Here is an 18273-nt window from a genome sequence, read left to right on the forward strand (position 1 = left end):
CCATCAGTAGTTTTCAATATACGTTTTATGATTTATTCTTATTTCCTGAGACAAAACCTTCGAATCCTGTCTTTTGTTTCCCTGGCATTTTCAGCATCAAATTCCCCCCCCCCCCCTCCTCTCAGGGTACTCCACTGATATCAATTGCAGAGAAAGTGGATGCATTTGTCTTTCGTTTTATGAGGCCATAGACAGATGAATGGAATTTTCTACGTTGGTAAATCAGAAGTGTCTACATCTTGCGATTGAATATGGTAGGCCTACACAAGGGAGAAAATTACAGTGACGGCACCAGAAACAGTTGCTGGTATTAAGTATGCTGTATCCTGCAGATTGCCACCCACGTTAAACTGTGCAGCAATTGATATGAAGAGAAAGAGACAATTTGGGAAATGTTGCAACATGGCTCGAGCGCCCTTTAGAACTTTGGGTAGCGCAATGATCTGCTCACCCCACCCTTCCATTCCTGCTTTTATTTTCTGCTAATAATTCGGGACATATCTCGTAAGGTCGTAGTATTTATTTTATTTAAGTTCATAAAAATGTTCTACAAGGATAAATACCATTGTTCGGTTAATGCAGGGGTCCTGGGTTCGAATCCCTGTTAGAGCTTTCTTTGTGTCATCAATTTTTCATAGCATAGTCGCAATTAGCCTAAAATTGGAAAAATGCGACGCTAAATAAACGAACAAAGTAATCGCTGTAGAGTTTACACAAGATAAAATCGCGATTTGCCCAAAATGTCAGAAAAGCAACGCATAATAGGGAGAATACGACATAAAAATACTTATTACCACAGATAATACACGGACCATTTTTCATGCACAACGGAATGATTTACGTGCTGGAATTTCAGGAACTTGAAATTATTTTCGTATGTTGTGCTTCTGGGCTACTTATTCTGTATATCTCGTAACTTAGATGTAGAAATCATTCAAACGTAACGTGCATTAACTGAACAATGGTATTTATCCTTGTAGAGCATTTTTATGAACTTAAATAAAATAATTAATTCGACCTTACGAGATATGTCCCGAATTATTAGCAGAAAATAAAAGCAGGAATGGAAGGGTGGGGTGAGCGGATCATTGCGCTGAGACGCATTCAACTGTCACTGCCAAGAGTAAGATATGATTGGCGGAGAGGTTGCTATGACAACGCTTTACGTTTCGAAACAGCCGTAGGGTGGCTCCACATGTCCGGTTTGGTATACGCACAGATTACAAAGGAGAGATAGGAAGTAAGCGATCTTATTAATCTGTGATTGAAGTATAGATTTTGGTTTTTCGAGTTTTCTTCCTGCCGATAAGTTGAAAGTAAACAATTAATTATGTTCTTTGACTTTCGCTTTATGTGAGGGAATATACCAACGTTAGTAGTGAATGTTCTAGTGTTGTACTGGTAAGTGATTATGAAATATACGCGTTTATAAAACTACGTTTAACTTTGAATACTGTGTTGTGTTTCTTTTCGGCCCAGCAAGCCCTGATGATTTGCAAAGATTCTCATGTTCCCGACTAAAGGAGTAGCGGACTAACTTTGTGACGACTGGTGTCCAACCGGGGGACGTTGCATATGGAAATCTGGAAGATCTCTGTGAGTTAAAAAGAGTTTCAATCCTATTAAGAAATGACCTCTATTCTAGGAATAGTCTTGTAGTTTTTGTGGAAGATCTTCTAATGTTGGAACGTGTGACCCTTATATAGAATAGTGGCAAGAGTTCATTCATGAATAAATTCTAATCTCTGGGCTACATCAACAGGCAAATTTTGAGACGGAAATGCCGATTCAGTACAGAGTTGAAATCACAAGAGAAACCCATGCTTTCTGATTGTACTCTGATTTTGAACTTTAGTATTAAGGTATCACCGTAATCATTTAATCACAGAAGCCAATGCGAATTAATTAATTTCGCTAGACGAGAGTGCCATAGCAGCATTGTATGTACCGAGTTACTTCCAGACAACGGACCACTCCCAATGGAAGCAAAAACATTGATCAATTGTAAAAGGGTTACTTCGCGAAAAACCTTACAAAAAAATTCAAAGGCGATGCTACATAGAATTTTGGTCAGAGTGATCGATAGGCAATTAATTACGCCAAATCACTATTTTTCCTTCAGAAAATGGGGGAAAAAATGTAATTAATACTTTTAAACGTATATAAAGAGAAAAAGGAAGGGAACGAAAAACAAATGGCTTGCTGAAACGAAATTTAGGGAAGTTACAGTGCCAGTCAATAGATCGTTAGTTTCGGTAACGACACAGATGAAAGACGAACAAAAACCCATTTGATATTCACCTTAAATGCAACTGTTACCTTACGCTGGGAAACAGGGTAATGAACACACAAAAATGAGGATGAGCTTATGAAATTCAGGATGGGAAAAGCACATGATACATCCATGACATAAATAGGGTTCGAATTTTCGTCCTTTGGCTTGGTAGCGTGTTACGCTGACGAATCCGAACACACTGATAGCAGTTTCGAATTTAAAATGACTCTCTCGTTCTCGGTCTCGCATAGAGTCTCGGAATTTTATTTTTTTAAAAAAACGTGAAAAATAATGCATGCAGAACTTATCGCAGTCACCCCTTTCGCATGTCTTGCATTGGTGGTAATTTTGAGTTAGGTTAAATGTCCATGTACCTTACATAGAATTTACTAGTCAAGAACGTTATGAGACCCTTAGGACAGTAAGCTCAAGCCTGGTCTCGACAAGCGTTGACGTCACAACACGCTGTAAAAAATTCAATTCCTTTCTGCTGGCGACTACCACCCGAACCCTTGCAGGAAATGCGTCGGATTCCACCACTGCCCATATATTATTTCTACTTCGACGTGAAATAACACTAAGCAGCCAACACTGCATATTTCTTTCCTCTATTGGTATCTCCGACTATTCTCAGCCCTGCCAATTCCTGGGGAAAAGAGGAAAATGTTTTTCCCTGGAATTTCGACGTTTCCGCCTCTATATGTTTACATTCCATTCCTAAGCACAGACATGGGGAGGGGGAACTTCCGACACGAAGTGGTGCTCTATCTGACGTGACGAGGGCCGTAGCGCTACTGTGTCTCTGGATCTCATTTGCAACGTTGAGAACCTTAGGACCAATTTAACATGAAAACATAAGCCTAAATTGTAATAAAATATGCAACTACCTCTTGTTAAATACAGTGATTCAAAATACGCCGTAACTGTACTAAAGGAGTGAATTTGATATACCTGAAACGTTGCAAGGATTTTAAATGAAAACCGTAGGAAAAATTACACAAAAATAAATTCGAACAACAATTTTAAGAACTTAACCTCAAAGTACTCACAAAAATTGTAATGTACGTAGCGTAAAACTAAAGCTTAGTGAATCTTGCAAAGATGGAATAAACGTAATGCTGCTGACATCACGATGGACAAAAAAGGAAAATTGCCCTAAGAAGTAACAGATCCAACTTTTCTCAATTGTTTATCCACCAAAAGCTCAACACTAAGCAAATTATGAAATCTGCTTTCGCTATGACGTGCCAAATACCTTACTTTTGTTTTTCATATCATATCTAATATATAAAAATATAAAATTATTTTTTTACACACAAAAATTTATGAACCATATCCACAAATGTGGATTGTAACAAAGTATATAAAAACGAATATACATGTATATTCTATAATCTAAACAACCCTTTAAATTATATAAATTAAACCCTTATCTATCACACTAAAATGAACTGTAGCTACTATATTTTCCTATCAAGGTCCAAAGAAGATGTTCATAAAGAAGGGTACAACAGAAATATCCTAATGCACTGAATCAAAAAATCTTTGAGCCCAGACCATTACACGTTTCCAAATCCATGATAAGTCATTCTCGGTTTGAATCAAAATTAGGACGAGTGAGACACAAGAACTGTATTTGTGTACTTCCATTTTGTTGATTTAAAATCTCCTTTCCATCTCTTTAGGTTATTAGGATAAGGAAGAATAGACGGAAGATATTGAAGAAAAAACTCAATAGAATATTTGGTCGAGATTAAAGCCAATAACCTTAGAAGAAACATCCTGAGTCGAACACTAAACGCGCTTTGTTAAAAAAGGGGGCAAAGTAAGAACTGAACAAATCTAGAGGTTCTTGTCTGCAAGAACTCCACCCCTTAATTCCCAGCAGAATTAGGAAAAGAGGCTCCTAAGTAGACTATATTATTTTACATCTTGGAGCTGTCACCACTTATCATTGTGGATGTCAATGTAGAAACTGGGTACTTGGTACTAATATTTTTCAGTTTCAATGTATTGGTGAATTTGTAAACCTTCTTTTATGAATTTCACATTCCTCAACTCAAACACCTTTAATGATCCTAAGTATGACCCTCTTACGACCTTATCTTATTAAGAGCTCGTATTGTGCAATTGACAAATTTAAAACGTATCCTATTTGTTTTTAATTTATGCGGCAAGGTCAAAAAGGCTTGAAACCAACGATCACTTGAGAGTATTTTATTTTGTATTATTTTTATTATTTATTTTCATCAGAAAAAGTTTTCTTATTTTGGAAAGTTACTTAATTCCTACATAATTTTTAATTTTAGGATGGTGGTATCAGCCAGAACAAGTTTAGTTAGTCAAGTTTTTATACATTTCTTGCTCTTTAGCCTCTTTCAATTGGAATCTTTATTTTAAATAATAAATAAAATATACTGGTTATTTTTATATTTAATTATACAAGTATTAATATTAATTGTTTAATTCGAAATATTGTTACAGAAACTATGAGTGATTATCTGAATTTTCACATTCCAATTCCTAATACTTTTTTAATATATATATTCACTTTGAAACCCGAACTTTAAGCCACCATCTTCTTGTTTCAATATTAAACTTGTACTTTCTTTTACTTACATGAAAGAATTCTAATTACCGGTAACTAAAGCATTTGGGTGAAGTAAATAACTAACAACCATAGCCTCTACATTACTTATGCTTTGAAACCTATTTCACACGTTGCCTCCTTATGAATATTATTTCAGATCTAGTTGGAAAAAAATGATTGCGAAAATCTATCAACTTTTTGAATAAATCGCAGTAAAATAAGCAAGTGCTTAAATAAAAAGTTTGTTACAATACGGATATATTGTATATTTCAGGTATTAAATATAATACCAAATTTCATAAAAATGATTTTGCAGTTCTTGTTTGGTACCCCTCGATAAATCTCATATATGAATATTTTGATAGTTTTGATTATTCCATTTGTAAATGAAACAGGAGTTTTATTAAATTAATAGGAAAGTATCGCATTTCTGTTATGAAGTCCGTGGAATAAAATGTTTCAGAGGAGAAAAATGTTAAAAATTCCACTAGCTTAAAACTGAAAGACCGAGGGTTACACAAAAGAGGAAAAAATAAACATCGAACAAGAACGAGTCTGTGTAGAGTTGGTTGAGTTCCGAGGGAAAAGACAGTTGCTTGTTAGACTGCAATATAGATGAGACGCGACATATCCAAACAAATCCTCAGGGTAACTTTCGAGACGGGGAAATTTGCACACGGATGGGGGAGGGAGTGGTGGGTGCATCAACGCGAGACATGAGGGCCAACTCTCGAAGGCAACAATGTCCGTATCCCTCCACTTAAGACTAATTAATACGGCGGCTGTTTTAAAGCGAGTGAAGTAGGTGACGGGACGAATAATGAGCGAAGCCATACCACCACGTTTCCCAATTTACATTCCCTTTGTTCTCCCCTCATGTCTAAAGTCAGGGCTGCGGGAGGGAATTCAGGGCTTGTACGGCAAGTTCCTCTACGGACTTCGCATTTACGGAATTGCTCCCCATCTAAAATTTGTTTTACACGTCGTACAAGCTTCTACGCCAAGTTAATTTCGTAAGCTACACGCTCCTGATAACTTCGAGCTCTATCCGGGATCGTTAGACTTGCAATTACATGTGTTAGGCCACGATAACAATACATAAGCCAACTCCTCCGACAATAGAGAGTCAAGGGTCCCTTGAAGGTGCTTAGAATGTCTTCCCGCATGCAGAACAATGCCGTGAGCTTTGGGAAGGAAGTTGCATCAAAACATTTCTATTTCTTCATTAGGAGAAATTTTCTTAAAATACCTTGTATTCTATCCAGTATGGACGCAATAGGGTTACAAAGCAGACTAAAGTCTTTCCTTTTCAATAGTCGTGTGAAGGTCACCATCTCCTGCTTCACACATCTTACGAACCAGATACTTTACGATCTCCTCTCCCGTCGACTCACCGCCGCTTAGAGTTGCTAGTCTTGTTTTTCTTAACAATTCTCTGGTAGAATTGTTGAATGAAACAGTCGGGATGGGGTTGTAATGCTCTTACAAACATTAAGAGGATTCGAGAGGGTAAGTATTGTCCAAAAAAAACTCTTAGCCAACCGAGTAAAAGGTTCTTCTTTTGGTGGCTGCGAAACTTAACATAATAAATGTTCGTGTTAAATTAGTCATTTGATTGTGTCTATACAATTGGGCAGAACACGCACAGGGGATCGATCTAGTGAGAATCTCTACTTGTTGAAGTGTTCGGTTAGACCCGTTTTAGACGAAAGTATTTTCCTCTGCATTTCTACTACGATCGAATTCTACCGTGTAAAGTGGAGAAATTTTATAGCATATTCCATGGCATATTTCACAGAGAGGATCGGTCCTAGGTTTGTTTTTTCATCTCGCGTAGGATAACCAATCAAGAGCAAGCTCAACTCGCAGAGCAGATTTAATTGCGGCCAGCTACGATGCAAACAATTTATTACTTCGCATTTTTAAAAACCGAGAGGGTACGAAGCAATGGCGCTGCTTATTACATACTTTATACTGCATCCCGTTCACGCATGGAAGAATACTCTAGTTGTATCAATTGTACACATCGGGCACTGGCTCATGAACAGACACATTTCAGGATATAGGCGAGATTGATAGTTACTTAATGTTACAAAAAAAGTGTCGAGTTTCAGTTTGTTTACACGATATCTCATTAATTAAACAACCATTTCTCTTCAATTTCTCCTTTAAAATTACATCTCTTCCCCTTTAAATTTATTAGTTATTGAATGAAAACCTCGTAAGTCATGTCTTTTGTGTTGTATGTATAATCTAGTGTTTTCTGTATACTCCTCGCATCGTAAATGGTAACCGGGATGCTTCAAGAAATGTTTCAGCTATAAGATTTTTGGAAGCCTTTGTGTAGCATTTATGCTAGTAAAAAAGTTAAAGCAAATACTTCCGTCTAAACCAGGCCTTAGAAAGGGAGAGGACTGGAAGAAAGCGGGAGGAGTAGGTTAGAAGCTTGACCTTGAGCCACATATACTAAGCTAACAGAGTATAAGTAGCTTTTGATAGGTAGGACGCGATCACCGCATAGGGATAGACAGGAATCTGTCGTTGCAGGAACAAAATATTGCTTCAGGCAGTTGACGAAGGCCAGACGAGACACACTGAAGGAAGGAAAAGAAAGATGCTGAAATAATGGCTACTCACCGCTTTCTGCCCAGAAGAAGGCTGCACAGGTATAGCTGCTGCAGCTGCTCGGCGCTCAGCTCTCCGGACATGGCACAACACACCTGACCTTCCTAAATTCCGGCCACCGGGTCAAAGGCAATTCCCCGACCCGCTGTACCGACGGTGAAATCTTGGCGTGGACCAACCAACAGCATGGCACACGCACGCACACTCAACACACAATCACTGGTATGCACTTCTCGCGAGACACATATCCTGGGCTGCACTCCATATTAAGCAGCGCACGCTGCAGGAACAACCTCTTGCAATTGGAAGAAATGGAGATGCGATGGACAGAAACACATTTCAACGGAGCACCTTATTCACGTGCGGACAAGTAGAAAAAGAGCGTCAGGAATCACAAGACACGGAGCCTGCACGATCCCAACCGGAGCGTTGAGATGTATCGTCATTGGGACTCTTGCGGGACTAGAAATAACTTCTGTTTTCGTCTGGAGACGGCACGCTGCCTGGTGTGAGACTTCCAAAGTAATTACCGAGTCTTCCTCGCCTGGAGTTTTCCACTTGGGTCGCTCGATGTCCTGCCGGATGTCGCTACCTTTTCCAGGACTGGGTCGGCTAAGCGCGTTTCCCCATCCATCGATCACCTTACCTTTGCCCTTCACATTTTTTTTTGTGATATCCTGGCTAAACGTTAAACCTGGAGGAATGCAAAACGCACATAAAATTCGTGGCCTAAAGATTCTGACACTATTTCCTAAGGGTTAATTTAAACTTTTCGGTATATCAAAATACTGAAAATATTCGAAACTTTATTCTCTGGGTTTGCTGTCGGTTGTAGTAACATCAATTTGCTATTTAATTTTTGGATATTTCTTTGGCTAGGTTAAGGCAACATAAGAATGAATTGATAAAAATATATGAAGGGCGAACGAATGAAACGTCCACACATCTCCTAGGGTTTGAACCTAGGATCCATGCCTTTGTGAGGGACTCCGCTAACCCGCCAATCCAAACCAAACTGAGGATTGTTACCCAAAATCTATGTTTCTACTGCTTGTGCTTAACCTAAACAAATTAAATAAAAACCCGCTTGAAAAGTCCCTGGACTAAGGATAAGATCTACGTTAGGAATAAGGATATTAAATTAGGCACCTGGAATGTTCTGAGCCTTTACCGGCCTGGGGCATTTCAGTGTACAGTTAATGAGATAGTGAAGTATAAATTAGATGTAGTAGCTGTCCAGGAAGTTAGGTGGCCAGGAGAAGGGAATTGTAAAACTAATAATTATACTTTTTTCTACGGTGGTACTGAAAATCATAATTTTGGAACAGGCTTTTTCATAAATAATAGAATTATCTCGGCTCTTAAAACAATAGAATTTATTAATGATAGGATATCATATGCAGTTTTACAGGGTAGGTGGTGTAAAATTATTTTAATAAACATACATGCACCAACGGAAGATAAAGATGATAATACTAAAGATGATTTTTATACAGAGTTAGAACAGGTCTTTGATAAATTTTCTCAGTATGATATGAAAATTCTGTTAGGTGACTGTAATGCACAGATTGGCAAAGAAGAGACATTTAAACCCACGATTGGTAAAGAAAGTCTTCATGAATTAAGTAATGATAATGGTATAAGATTGATTACTTTTGCAACCTCAAAGAATTTAATTGTGAAAAGTACCACTTTTAAACATAAAGATATCCATAAATATACCTGGTGTTCTCCAGATGGTAAAACTCATAATCAGATAGACCATATTCTCATTGATAAGAGAAGGCATACTAGTATAATTGACGTTCGTACACATAGAGGTGCTGACTGTGCCAGTGACCATTATTTAGTAATTGCTAAATTAAGAGAAAGACTCTCAGTGATAAATCATAAGCAACAAAATCTAAAAGTTATAAAATTTGATACAGGAAAGTTTGCTGATGAAAGAATTAAGAAAGATTACCAAATTAAACTGTCAAATAGATTTGAGGTTTTGCAGGATTTAAATGATGATGAAAATATAAATGAAACAGACGTAAATAAGAATTGGGAGCACATACGTAATGCAATAGAATCAGCAGCTAAACAAACTATAGGATACCATAAACCAAGAAAAAGTAAGCCATGGTTTGATAATGAATGTCATAATCTAATAGAAATAAGAAATCAGGCTAGACTTAGGTGGTTAAATAACTCGGATGATACAAATCTAAGCAATTATAATACAATAAAGCGAGAAGTTAACCGCACGTTTAGAAGTAAAAAAAAGAGATTACTTGAAAAGCAAAATTAACGAAATTGAAACAAACAGCAAAAATAAAAATATCAGAGATTTATATAAAGGTGTAAATGAATTTAGAAAGGGGTGGCAACCTAAAGTAAACTTGATAAAAGATAAAGACGGTAATTTTCTAGCTGACCCAAGCGATATTCTAAATAGATGGAAGAACTACTTTAATGACCTTTTAAATGTCCATGTAGGAGATAAATCAGAAGTAAATGAAGTCCACACAGCAGAACCTTTAGTTCCAGAACCTAACTTGACTGAAGTTAAAGATGCTATTAAAAGGCTTAAGAATAACAAAGCACCTGGCATTGATTTAATACCAGCTGAGTTAATTAAATATGGTGGAAATTCATTAATATGTCAAATTCATAAATTAATTTGTTTAATATGGAATAAAGAAGAAATCCCTCAACAGTGGAAAGAATCCATAATTGTTCCTGTGTTTAAAAAAGGTGATAAAATGAACTGCAATAATTACCGTGGAATTTCTCTACTCTCAACAACATACAAAATATTGTCTAACATTCTTTTAACAAGACTAACCCCATATGCTAATGAAATTATAGGTGATTATCAATGTGGATTTAAACGTAACAGATCAACTACAGATCAAATTTTTCACATCAGACAGACACTTGAAAAAAAGTGGGAATATAATCAAAATGTCCATCAGCTATTCATTGATTTCAAAAAAGCATATGATTCGGTCAAAAGAGATAAATTATATAATATATTAGTAGAGTTTGGAATACCTAAGAAGCTTGTTAGTATCATAAAAATATGCACCAGTGAAACAGAAAGTAAAATTCGTGTGGGTATTAATATGTCTGACAAATTTACAATTCATGATGGGTTAAAACAAGGAGATGCATTATCTCCATTGCTCTTTAATTTTGCCTTAGAATATGCTGTTAGGAAGGTAAAAGAAACTAAAGAAGGACTAAAATTAAATGGTGTGACTCAGTTGTTAGCATATGCAGATGATGTAGACTTACTGGGGGATGATATAAATACGATTAAGAATAATGCTAAAATATTTTTCAAAACTGCTAAAGAGATAGGTTTGGAAGTTAACAAAGAGAAAACTAAATATATGCTTACAGGCCGAAACCAAGTGTTAGGTAATAATCAAAATCTAATTATTGATAACAACTCGTTTGAACCAGTTTCCAAATTCAAATACTTAGGAGTAATATTAACAAATGAAAATTATATTAAAGAGGAAATAAAAAGTAGGCTTAATTCAGGAAATGCATGTTACTTCTCTCTTCATAAACTTTTCTTCTCGTTTAATATCTAAGAAACTAAAAGTTAAAATATACAAAACAGTAATTTTGCCTGTAGTATTATACGGGTGTGAAACTTGGTCCCTTACATTAAGAGAGGAACATAAATTGAGAGTATTTGAAAATAAGATTCTTAGGAAAATATTTGGACCTAAAAGGGATGACGAGACAGGTGAGTGGAGAAGGTTACATAATTTAGAACTACATAATTTGTATTCATGTCCAGATATTATTAGAATAATTAAATCAAGAAGACTTAGGTGGGCAGGCCATGTGGCACGAATGGGAGAGGAAAGAGGAGTTTACAGGATTCTTGTTGGGAAACCTGATGGTAAGAGACCTGTAGGAAGGCCAAGACGAAGATGGAGGGACAACGTTGAGATGGACCTAAAGGAAATCGGAAGGGATGGAAAAGAGTATATAGATCTTGCTCAAGATAGGGACAGATGGAAGGCCTGTGTTGCTGCAGCCATGAACCTTCGGGTTTAAGAAGGCTAGAGAGTTAGTTAGTTAGTTTTGAAAAGTTATCATAGCACTCAGTATAACATTTAGAGTATATTAAATTGCAGTAAAAAGGATACACCATACGTTGTGTAAAGTTTGGCCTTTTATAAACGCAATTTATTTTACATTAAACGTCTTAATTTCTGAAAATCTTCATTACATAATGAAATGACATTAGCGATACAATTTTCTCTGTGCTTCCTTCTTCAGAAAATCAAGCTAATTAACAAACTACCTGGTCCCAGTGCTCGGTTTGAATTAAAATTAGGATAAACAAAATAGAATTAGATAAAGGGTCACAGTTTATTATATGGGGTTTCACTTAAAATATTTGTTATGCTCTTGCTTAATAGAAAAGAATGCATTATCAGCGTGAGAATTTACTTCGTTTCTCGTTCGATTTTGCCACAAATGTTCGAATACTTGCAGATACTGCCAAAACTGTACAATAAAATGCCAGTGTAGCACGAAAGCGTGGCCGCTCTAACGAGATAAATTGAAGCGGACTTCAATCCTCCAAACTTTGCTTAGGCACACTTAGACTGTTTATTTTTAGACAATGGTACCAGACTGTCAAGAGATACGGTCTCTGGCGACTGAATTATAATTCTCTACTACCATTCTTCAAACATTGACTAAGTTTGCTGCACTATCTACAGTTGAACCGTTCGGGGAAAGAAAGAAACTGGAATGAAATAGTAAATGTTTGAACGTATAAGGTTGCATGTTAACATGCGGAAAAAATGCAAGGAATAGTCAAAATGAAGGCTCATTAAATTCAAAGCTTGCTGTAGAAAAATAAATTAATAGGAATAGGTGGTGCGAGAGAGTGCTTGGGAAATACAAACTACCAGTCTTCGGGTCAATAGTAACAATACTTTCTCGAAGGGAAATTGTACATATTCAAGAACAGTAGTGTACTCTAATTAACCTTCGTGGAATAGAACTGAGGTTCTACAGTTCTTACTAATTATCCAGGGAACTGCCTCTATAGAGTATGAAATGAATTTTCAACGTCAAACAAACTCTAGGGCAGTTATCTCAACAGCCGGGCCGCGGCCCTATACTGGGCCCAGGTATCAATTGTACAGGGCGGTGAGAGGTTCTCCTGAAATTTGTCATTTCAGTAGATACAGTGTTTTTTTTTTATTTCTCAATAAGTCACACTTTAGGAAATCGGTCTATTTCTATATATAATTACGCCATAATTTCTTTATTAGTATTTAATTTTAATGGTACATAAATAGAAGTAGTTAAAAAAAATTAAAAGTATATACAAGTAGCATTGATGGAATCGGGTCAGCGACAATTTACCGGGCCGCTGTCCCACGAAGGTTTGCTCTGGAGATAATAAAGTGGAGAAAAACAGAAAACAGTTTTCATTTTATTCGGAAATGCAATGAAGATTTATATATATAAGGGCTTCCCGAATTGCTTATAGTTCACTGAGAGTAACTGAAGGCATAAGAACACGAAGACCCTAACCTAGAGGCAGTACTTTTCTTCTCTCTTTTATGGTTAGGTATTGGAATACTCTCTCTGGGTCCTAAAACAACCACAAACACCATGATCGATTTCCTGCGATATGGGCGGATTCAATGGCTTGGAAAACACTGGGAAAAGGTCCAAGCGGCGGCCTCGAAACTGATTCCGTAATAAAGAAAAAACAAGCTTCCTGAATCCAAACCTTTCGACAATCCCAACTACACATTTATCTTTGCATTAGAGAACACACGAATAAATAAAGCTCGTGCTGAGGAAAGATTTGGTGAAAGGGAAGTTCTCAGTTTTCTCCAAAAACAAGGTAGTTGGAATAAGCCAAGTAAATTTATTTCCAAATACAACAATGGTGTTTTATTTTTATTCCTCTGTGAGATTTAGAAAGCTTAATTGCTTTCCAGCTAACTTACTTTTCAACCAAGAGTAACATTTCTCACTGGAACATTTCTTAAATAGAAAAGTTATACCTGCAGTCTTCCCAATCGTTCTTCAAAGATATACAAATTGAATAGGCACTAAAGTTCTGGTAAACAGTAAAATCAGATACTATTATATATCTCAAAGCAGAAGTATATACAAGGGCTATCTAGAAATTAAGTACCGGTGGGCTATTAAGAAAAAACTAGTTTATTTACAAACCATTTATATCGCCATTGGATACATATACCATCCGCAACATGCTGTGAAGTCATATGAGGGGATGTGAAGACAAACGACTCCACACATTCACAATCTCGGCCATTTGTGGGTGATGTGATCGGGACCACGCTCCGGCCGCCCATTCCCAGAAACCCGGGAGCATCTCCCTGCAGGGACACTGCCGGAAAAATTTTCAACTGAAATCACCCACCCTGGGAATCGAAACGTAGCATTTTCCTCGAATAGCTAGTACGACGAATTGAAGATTATTCTTCTCTACGGTAAAAATTGAAAATGTTCTCTTTATCTGATTTCGAGAGAGACGCTGCCTCCCAAAAGCGTTTCTGCTAGAGTTAAGCGGATGCATCACCAAGCTCACAAATTAGGAATAAAGCCTTAATTACGGAAACATGCAAGCATCTCCTCTTTGTCATTTCCCATTGGCTAACATACCTTCGTATCTGCACAAAAGAGGCATCCGCAAAGGAATGTCTTTGAACAAGTCACCTCAACAAGCGACCGGCACTAGTACCGCTTCCTTTATGCTCCCCAGATGGTGTCTTCTTGCGAGGATTCATCAAGCACCTTGAACGTGAGACTCGTACAAGTACGCATAATTAGGAGGATAATCAAGGATGCTAATTACTGAAAAACGAGCAACTCGCTTAATCTGTTTTGAGCTCTTGGCTTCCTAGTTTCTTAAACAGAAAATGAAGGTTTTCTGAGTAGAGTCAAATATCTGAAGAAAAATACAAGGTTACCCAGGCCAATGGTGAAAACATATAACGATGAGAATAATGAAGTTCGCTGCAAGAGCTGTACAACTTCAAAAAATGTTTCATTGCAAGTTTAAGAAACATGTCTCCGAATTAACTTAACCTTCAATCTGTGATGAGCAAGAGTAATTTTCAAAAATAGTTTCAACTTCAAATAATGATTATAAAAATAATATTCGATTTTTTAAAAAAAGGTTTTGTCATTAAATTTACATTACTTTCGATCAAAAAAATCTTCATTGCTAAAAGTAATGCGCAACACGTTGTGCAAATGAATACAGTTTTCACTATTCTAATATCTGATAATGATATCGTTCATAGGAGAAAATAATTCTGAAATGGACGTTTTCATCTTGACTTTTAATGTTCTACATTGTATTGTGCGATGGAAACACATATGTTAACAAGATTAACTGCATTTATTACACAAACTCACAAACAACGTAATACTTTACATTATAACGAAACTACGTTCACCATTCCAGGTCCTGTTTGCACAGACACATGTCTAGCAACAGTAGCTTGTTTCTTCTTCCTCTAGGAGGAAGCACTACATTCCTCCCAGAGTTACAAAAAAAAAAAAAAATTAACAAGGGTACCCGTATCTGTCAGGGGGTACCTTAATCCTGGTCGATCTTCTAGGCACATGAGGAATGGATGTTGGTCGTGGAGCAGCGTCAGCGTCTTGGGGTTGATGGTCATCAACGTCTGGTTGAGGTGGGGGTAATTTTGGAATCTGAATTTCGATTCTCCGCCGCGCCTTCTGGTCCGGGTGGACTATCATCATCCCAGGTTTCTGGATGGTTTTGTTGTCTGTGTGTCCTGTGACGAATCCAACGTGAATGTACCACTCTTTGAGATCCATCTGTAAAGCGCACTTTGTAAAGGTGAGTGCCACCCAACCTTTCTACAATATCTGCCTGGTTGAAGTTAGGTGACAAGTGCTTCGGTGATTGAACCCATACGGTTTCGGTAGGTGAAAATGTCCTGTATGGTTTGCTGTGGTTGCTCCTAGGTTTCAAGAAAGGAGGAGCTTCTGTCCTCACGTCATCTCTATTATGATCACCACGTATACAGTTCCACCATGTTCTTGGAATGAAGGTGAGGACTGAGGCTGCAGGAAGACTACGTTCCTCTCCCAACCGGGAATTCCTCAAAAACAGCAGGTACTCTGCTAACTTTGCATCGAACTGTAAAGAAGTCAGATGTGGGTGTTCATGCAACACCTTAAACATGCCAGTCTTCACCGTGCGTACGTACCTCTCTGCAAGCTCGTTGCCAGGACTGTGGTATGGCGGTATTGTGATGTGTTCGATCCCGAACTGCTGGCAAAAAGAACGGAACGTGATGTTGCTGTAAGTTGGACCATTGTCGGAAACTATTGTCTGTGGAATTCCGAGAGTCGAGCATGACTGAAGAATCCAGCGTATGGTCTCTGGTGTATCTAACGACGATACTGGCCAGACATCTATCCAGTCACTGGAAGCATCCACAAGCAACAGGAACTTTCTCCCAGCCAAGAAGAAATGGTCTACGTGGAGTCTTTATCCTACGGATCTAGCTTCCGGTCACCTATTACCTGAACCTTTCTTGACTTTCAGACTTGAGGATTGACAAGATTCCTCTTCAACTAATCCTTCCTTGTTAAAAGACAATCCGCTATCCGATGTAGGTGTAGCATCTTCACTTAACCTCACGTGTATGGTGTTCGAGATCGGCTTCGTTACGTCTATACCAGTGTTAGAAGTAAAGGCTTGATCAGAATTCGACTGTGAGTGTTGAAGTTCCTCAATATCTGTAGGTATCACTACCATAGAACTTGCCGGCTCTGAGCATAACAGTAGCGTTCTCCAATCCCGAGTAACGATATCTAACCAGGTACGACCTATGAGTGGATAATTTAGATGTTCCTTGCACAAAATAACAGGAAGTGAGTAAGTCGATCCAGAGTGTGTAAGTTCCAGTTCAGCTTGTCCTTGCACTGAAAGAGCATGTTTCCCTACGCCATATATTTTTATAGAGGAATGGTTAATATCAGTCGTTGGAAACCAATTCCTGAATGAATCTGCTTGGAACAGAGTTACGGCAGACCCTGTATCGAGCTCACATTGAACAAACTTGCCGTTAATAAGTAAATCCTTTAGCATTGGATTCTTCGATAAAGGGTAATTGGACGTAGGTGACCCGATGATGTGTGAGTCACAACTGTATGAGACGACACTAAGGTCTAAATCAAAATCCCTGAGACCTTCTGTAAACAAACGGATCACCGATTCGATGTATCACTCCGCGTCAGCTGATCCATGACCGCAATCATCTGCTGTTACACTCATAGTTCGCCGCACCTATTCATTTTATATAAGAGCCTCTGAATGTGAGAACCCGTTCTCAAAACATCAGACGAATATGCAGCCGCATACATTGTTACTCTCCCGGTCATTCTCTGTTTCATAACCCTTAAAACTGCAGACACTGACACACCACTGCACTGGGATACCAACTTAACCACTTCATTTACTGGTTTCTCAGGATACTACTGACAGAACGTTACATAAATATTGAGTAGAATCTGTTTCTCACCCCTTTGCAAAGGCTGTCCTTGCTGGTGTTTTGAAAACAAGCTCGGAGAACACGGAGACTTTCCCTCACGCATAGAACTCGGCATGTTATTTTCTAAGGCTAAGTCAGGCAATATTACTAAGTTGCACTACTTCCTTGCTGTTCACATGATTATTTTTAGAAAATAACCAATGTTATAAAATATCATTATGTACACAAATCTCTAAGCTCATTGAAAGTTATATTACTACAAAATGTTCACACTTATCTTGCCTTGCGATGTCACCAAGTTATTTTACGAAGTGCACTATATTTGGCGGAACAAAAATCGTTATTAGGATGCTTGTCAAAGTTTCCAACCGCAATAAATTTACGAACTTTTTGTCTTGTTTTGATCATCGTCATCAATATATTTATTGGACTTACAGCAATGCATATGGCTGTTTATGCCCATTATATATTTTAGTTACATAAGATGCAATTTACATAAAATGTACAAACAAATTTCAAATACACTCCTATCTATATCATCCTTAGAAATATACATTACCATGTTATATCATTTTGTCTAAAAAATGCAAGTAAAATATATTCAAAGAAAGAAGCCAAATTTATGGGAAATGATTACTGGTGCAAAGAGTTAACCATAAAGGTGAAGCAATAAGTAAAAAAAGAAAGAGCATTGGGTTTAAAGTGAGACGTCATTTGCGGCAGCGTATCGCATACTACAAATTTGCCATTGTTTTACCTTACGTAATGAATCCTGTAACAACGCTGGATTTTCGTGTGGATTATTTTACTTGTATGAGTTTGCAATGCTTTCTGCATGCAGGTGGTTTTGTTTACAGAAGGTGTCAGGGTTTGTGATTTGACATATAGGTAACCATGTTGTTTGCTCATCAAGTGAACTTTGAGATGTTGACATCTGTAAATTTGTGTGTTTAGTAGTTTACCCTACGTTATTACTATTAGGTTTCCGTTTAAACTTCCCTCTCTTCCTACACCGCTTTTGCCGGTGACCACGTTTCCTACAGAATGAACAAACAGAATCCTTGGCTGGACAGTTGTCTTTAGAATCATGTTTGTACGTACAGTTAGGACAGCTGTAATCAGTATATTTCATTCCGTGAATCGTTGGATTAGACGAACTATAAGTATGTTGTTCTGTATGTTTATTCCCTTGCACTGTTCTTTTTGGAAATTGGGTTGAGGTGCGTGAAACTGTTGACTCT

The 18273-nt window shown here is 37.5% G+C and overlaps 1 protein-coding gene across 5 annotated transcripts in view; it reads right to left on the bottom strand.

Annotated features, from left to right (window-relative positions):
- homer (protein) overlaps positions 1–18273 on the bottom strand; it is a 427795-nt gene that overhangs the window by 189384 nt on the left and 220138 nt on the right. Inside the window, exon 1 of one of the 5 annotated variants that reach the window (XM_083130834.1) lies at positions 7503–8089. The exons of the other annotated variants lie outside the window; for them this stretch is intronic. Coding sequence (XP_082986960.1) covers positions 7503–7573 — 71 coding nt within the window. The 5' untranslated portion in view covers positions 7574–8089. Of the gene's footprint in view, positions 1–7502; positions 8090–18273 lie in introns of those variants that run through there. 5 annotated transcript variants of the gene reach the window in all.

The sequence above is a fragment of the Lepisma saccharinum genome, chromosome 11 (assembly GCF_977018435.1).
Source record: "Lepisma saccharinum chromosome 11, izLepSacc3.1, whole genome shotgun sequence".
Taxonomy (NCBI): domain Eukaryota; kingdom Metazoa; phylum Arthropoda; class Insecta; order Zygentoma; family Lepismatidae; genus Lepisma; species Lepisma saccharinum.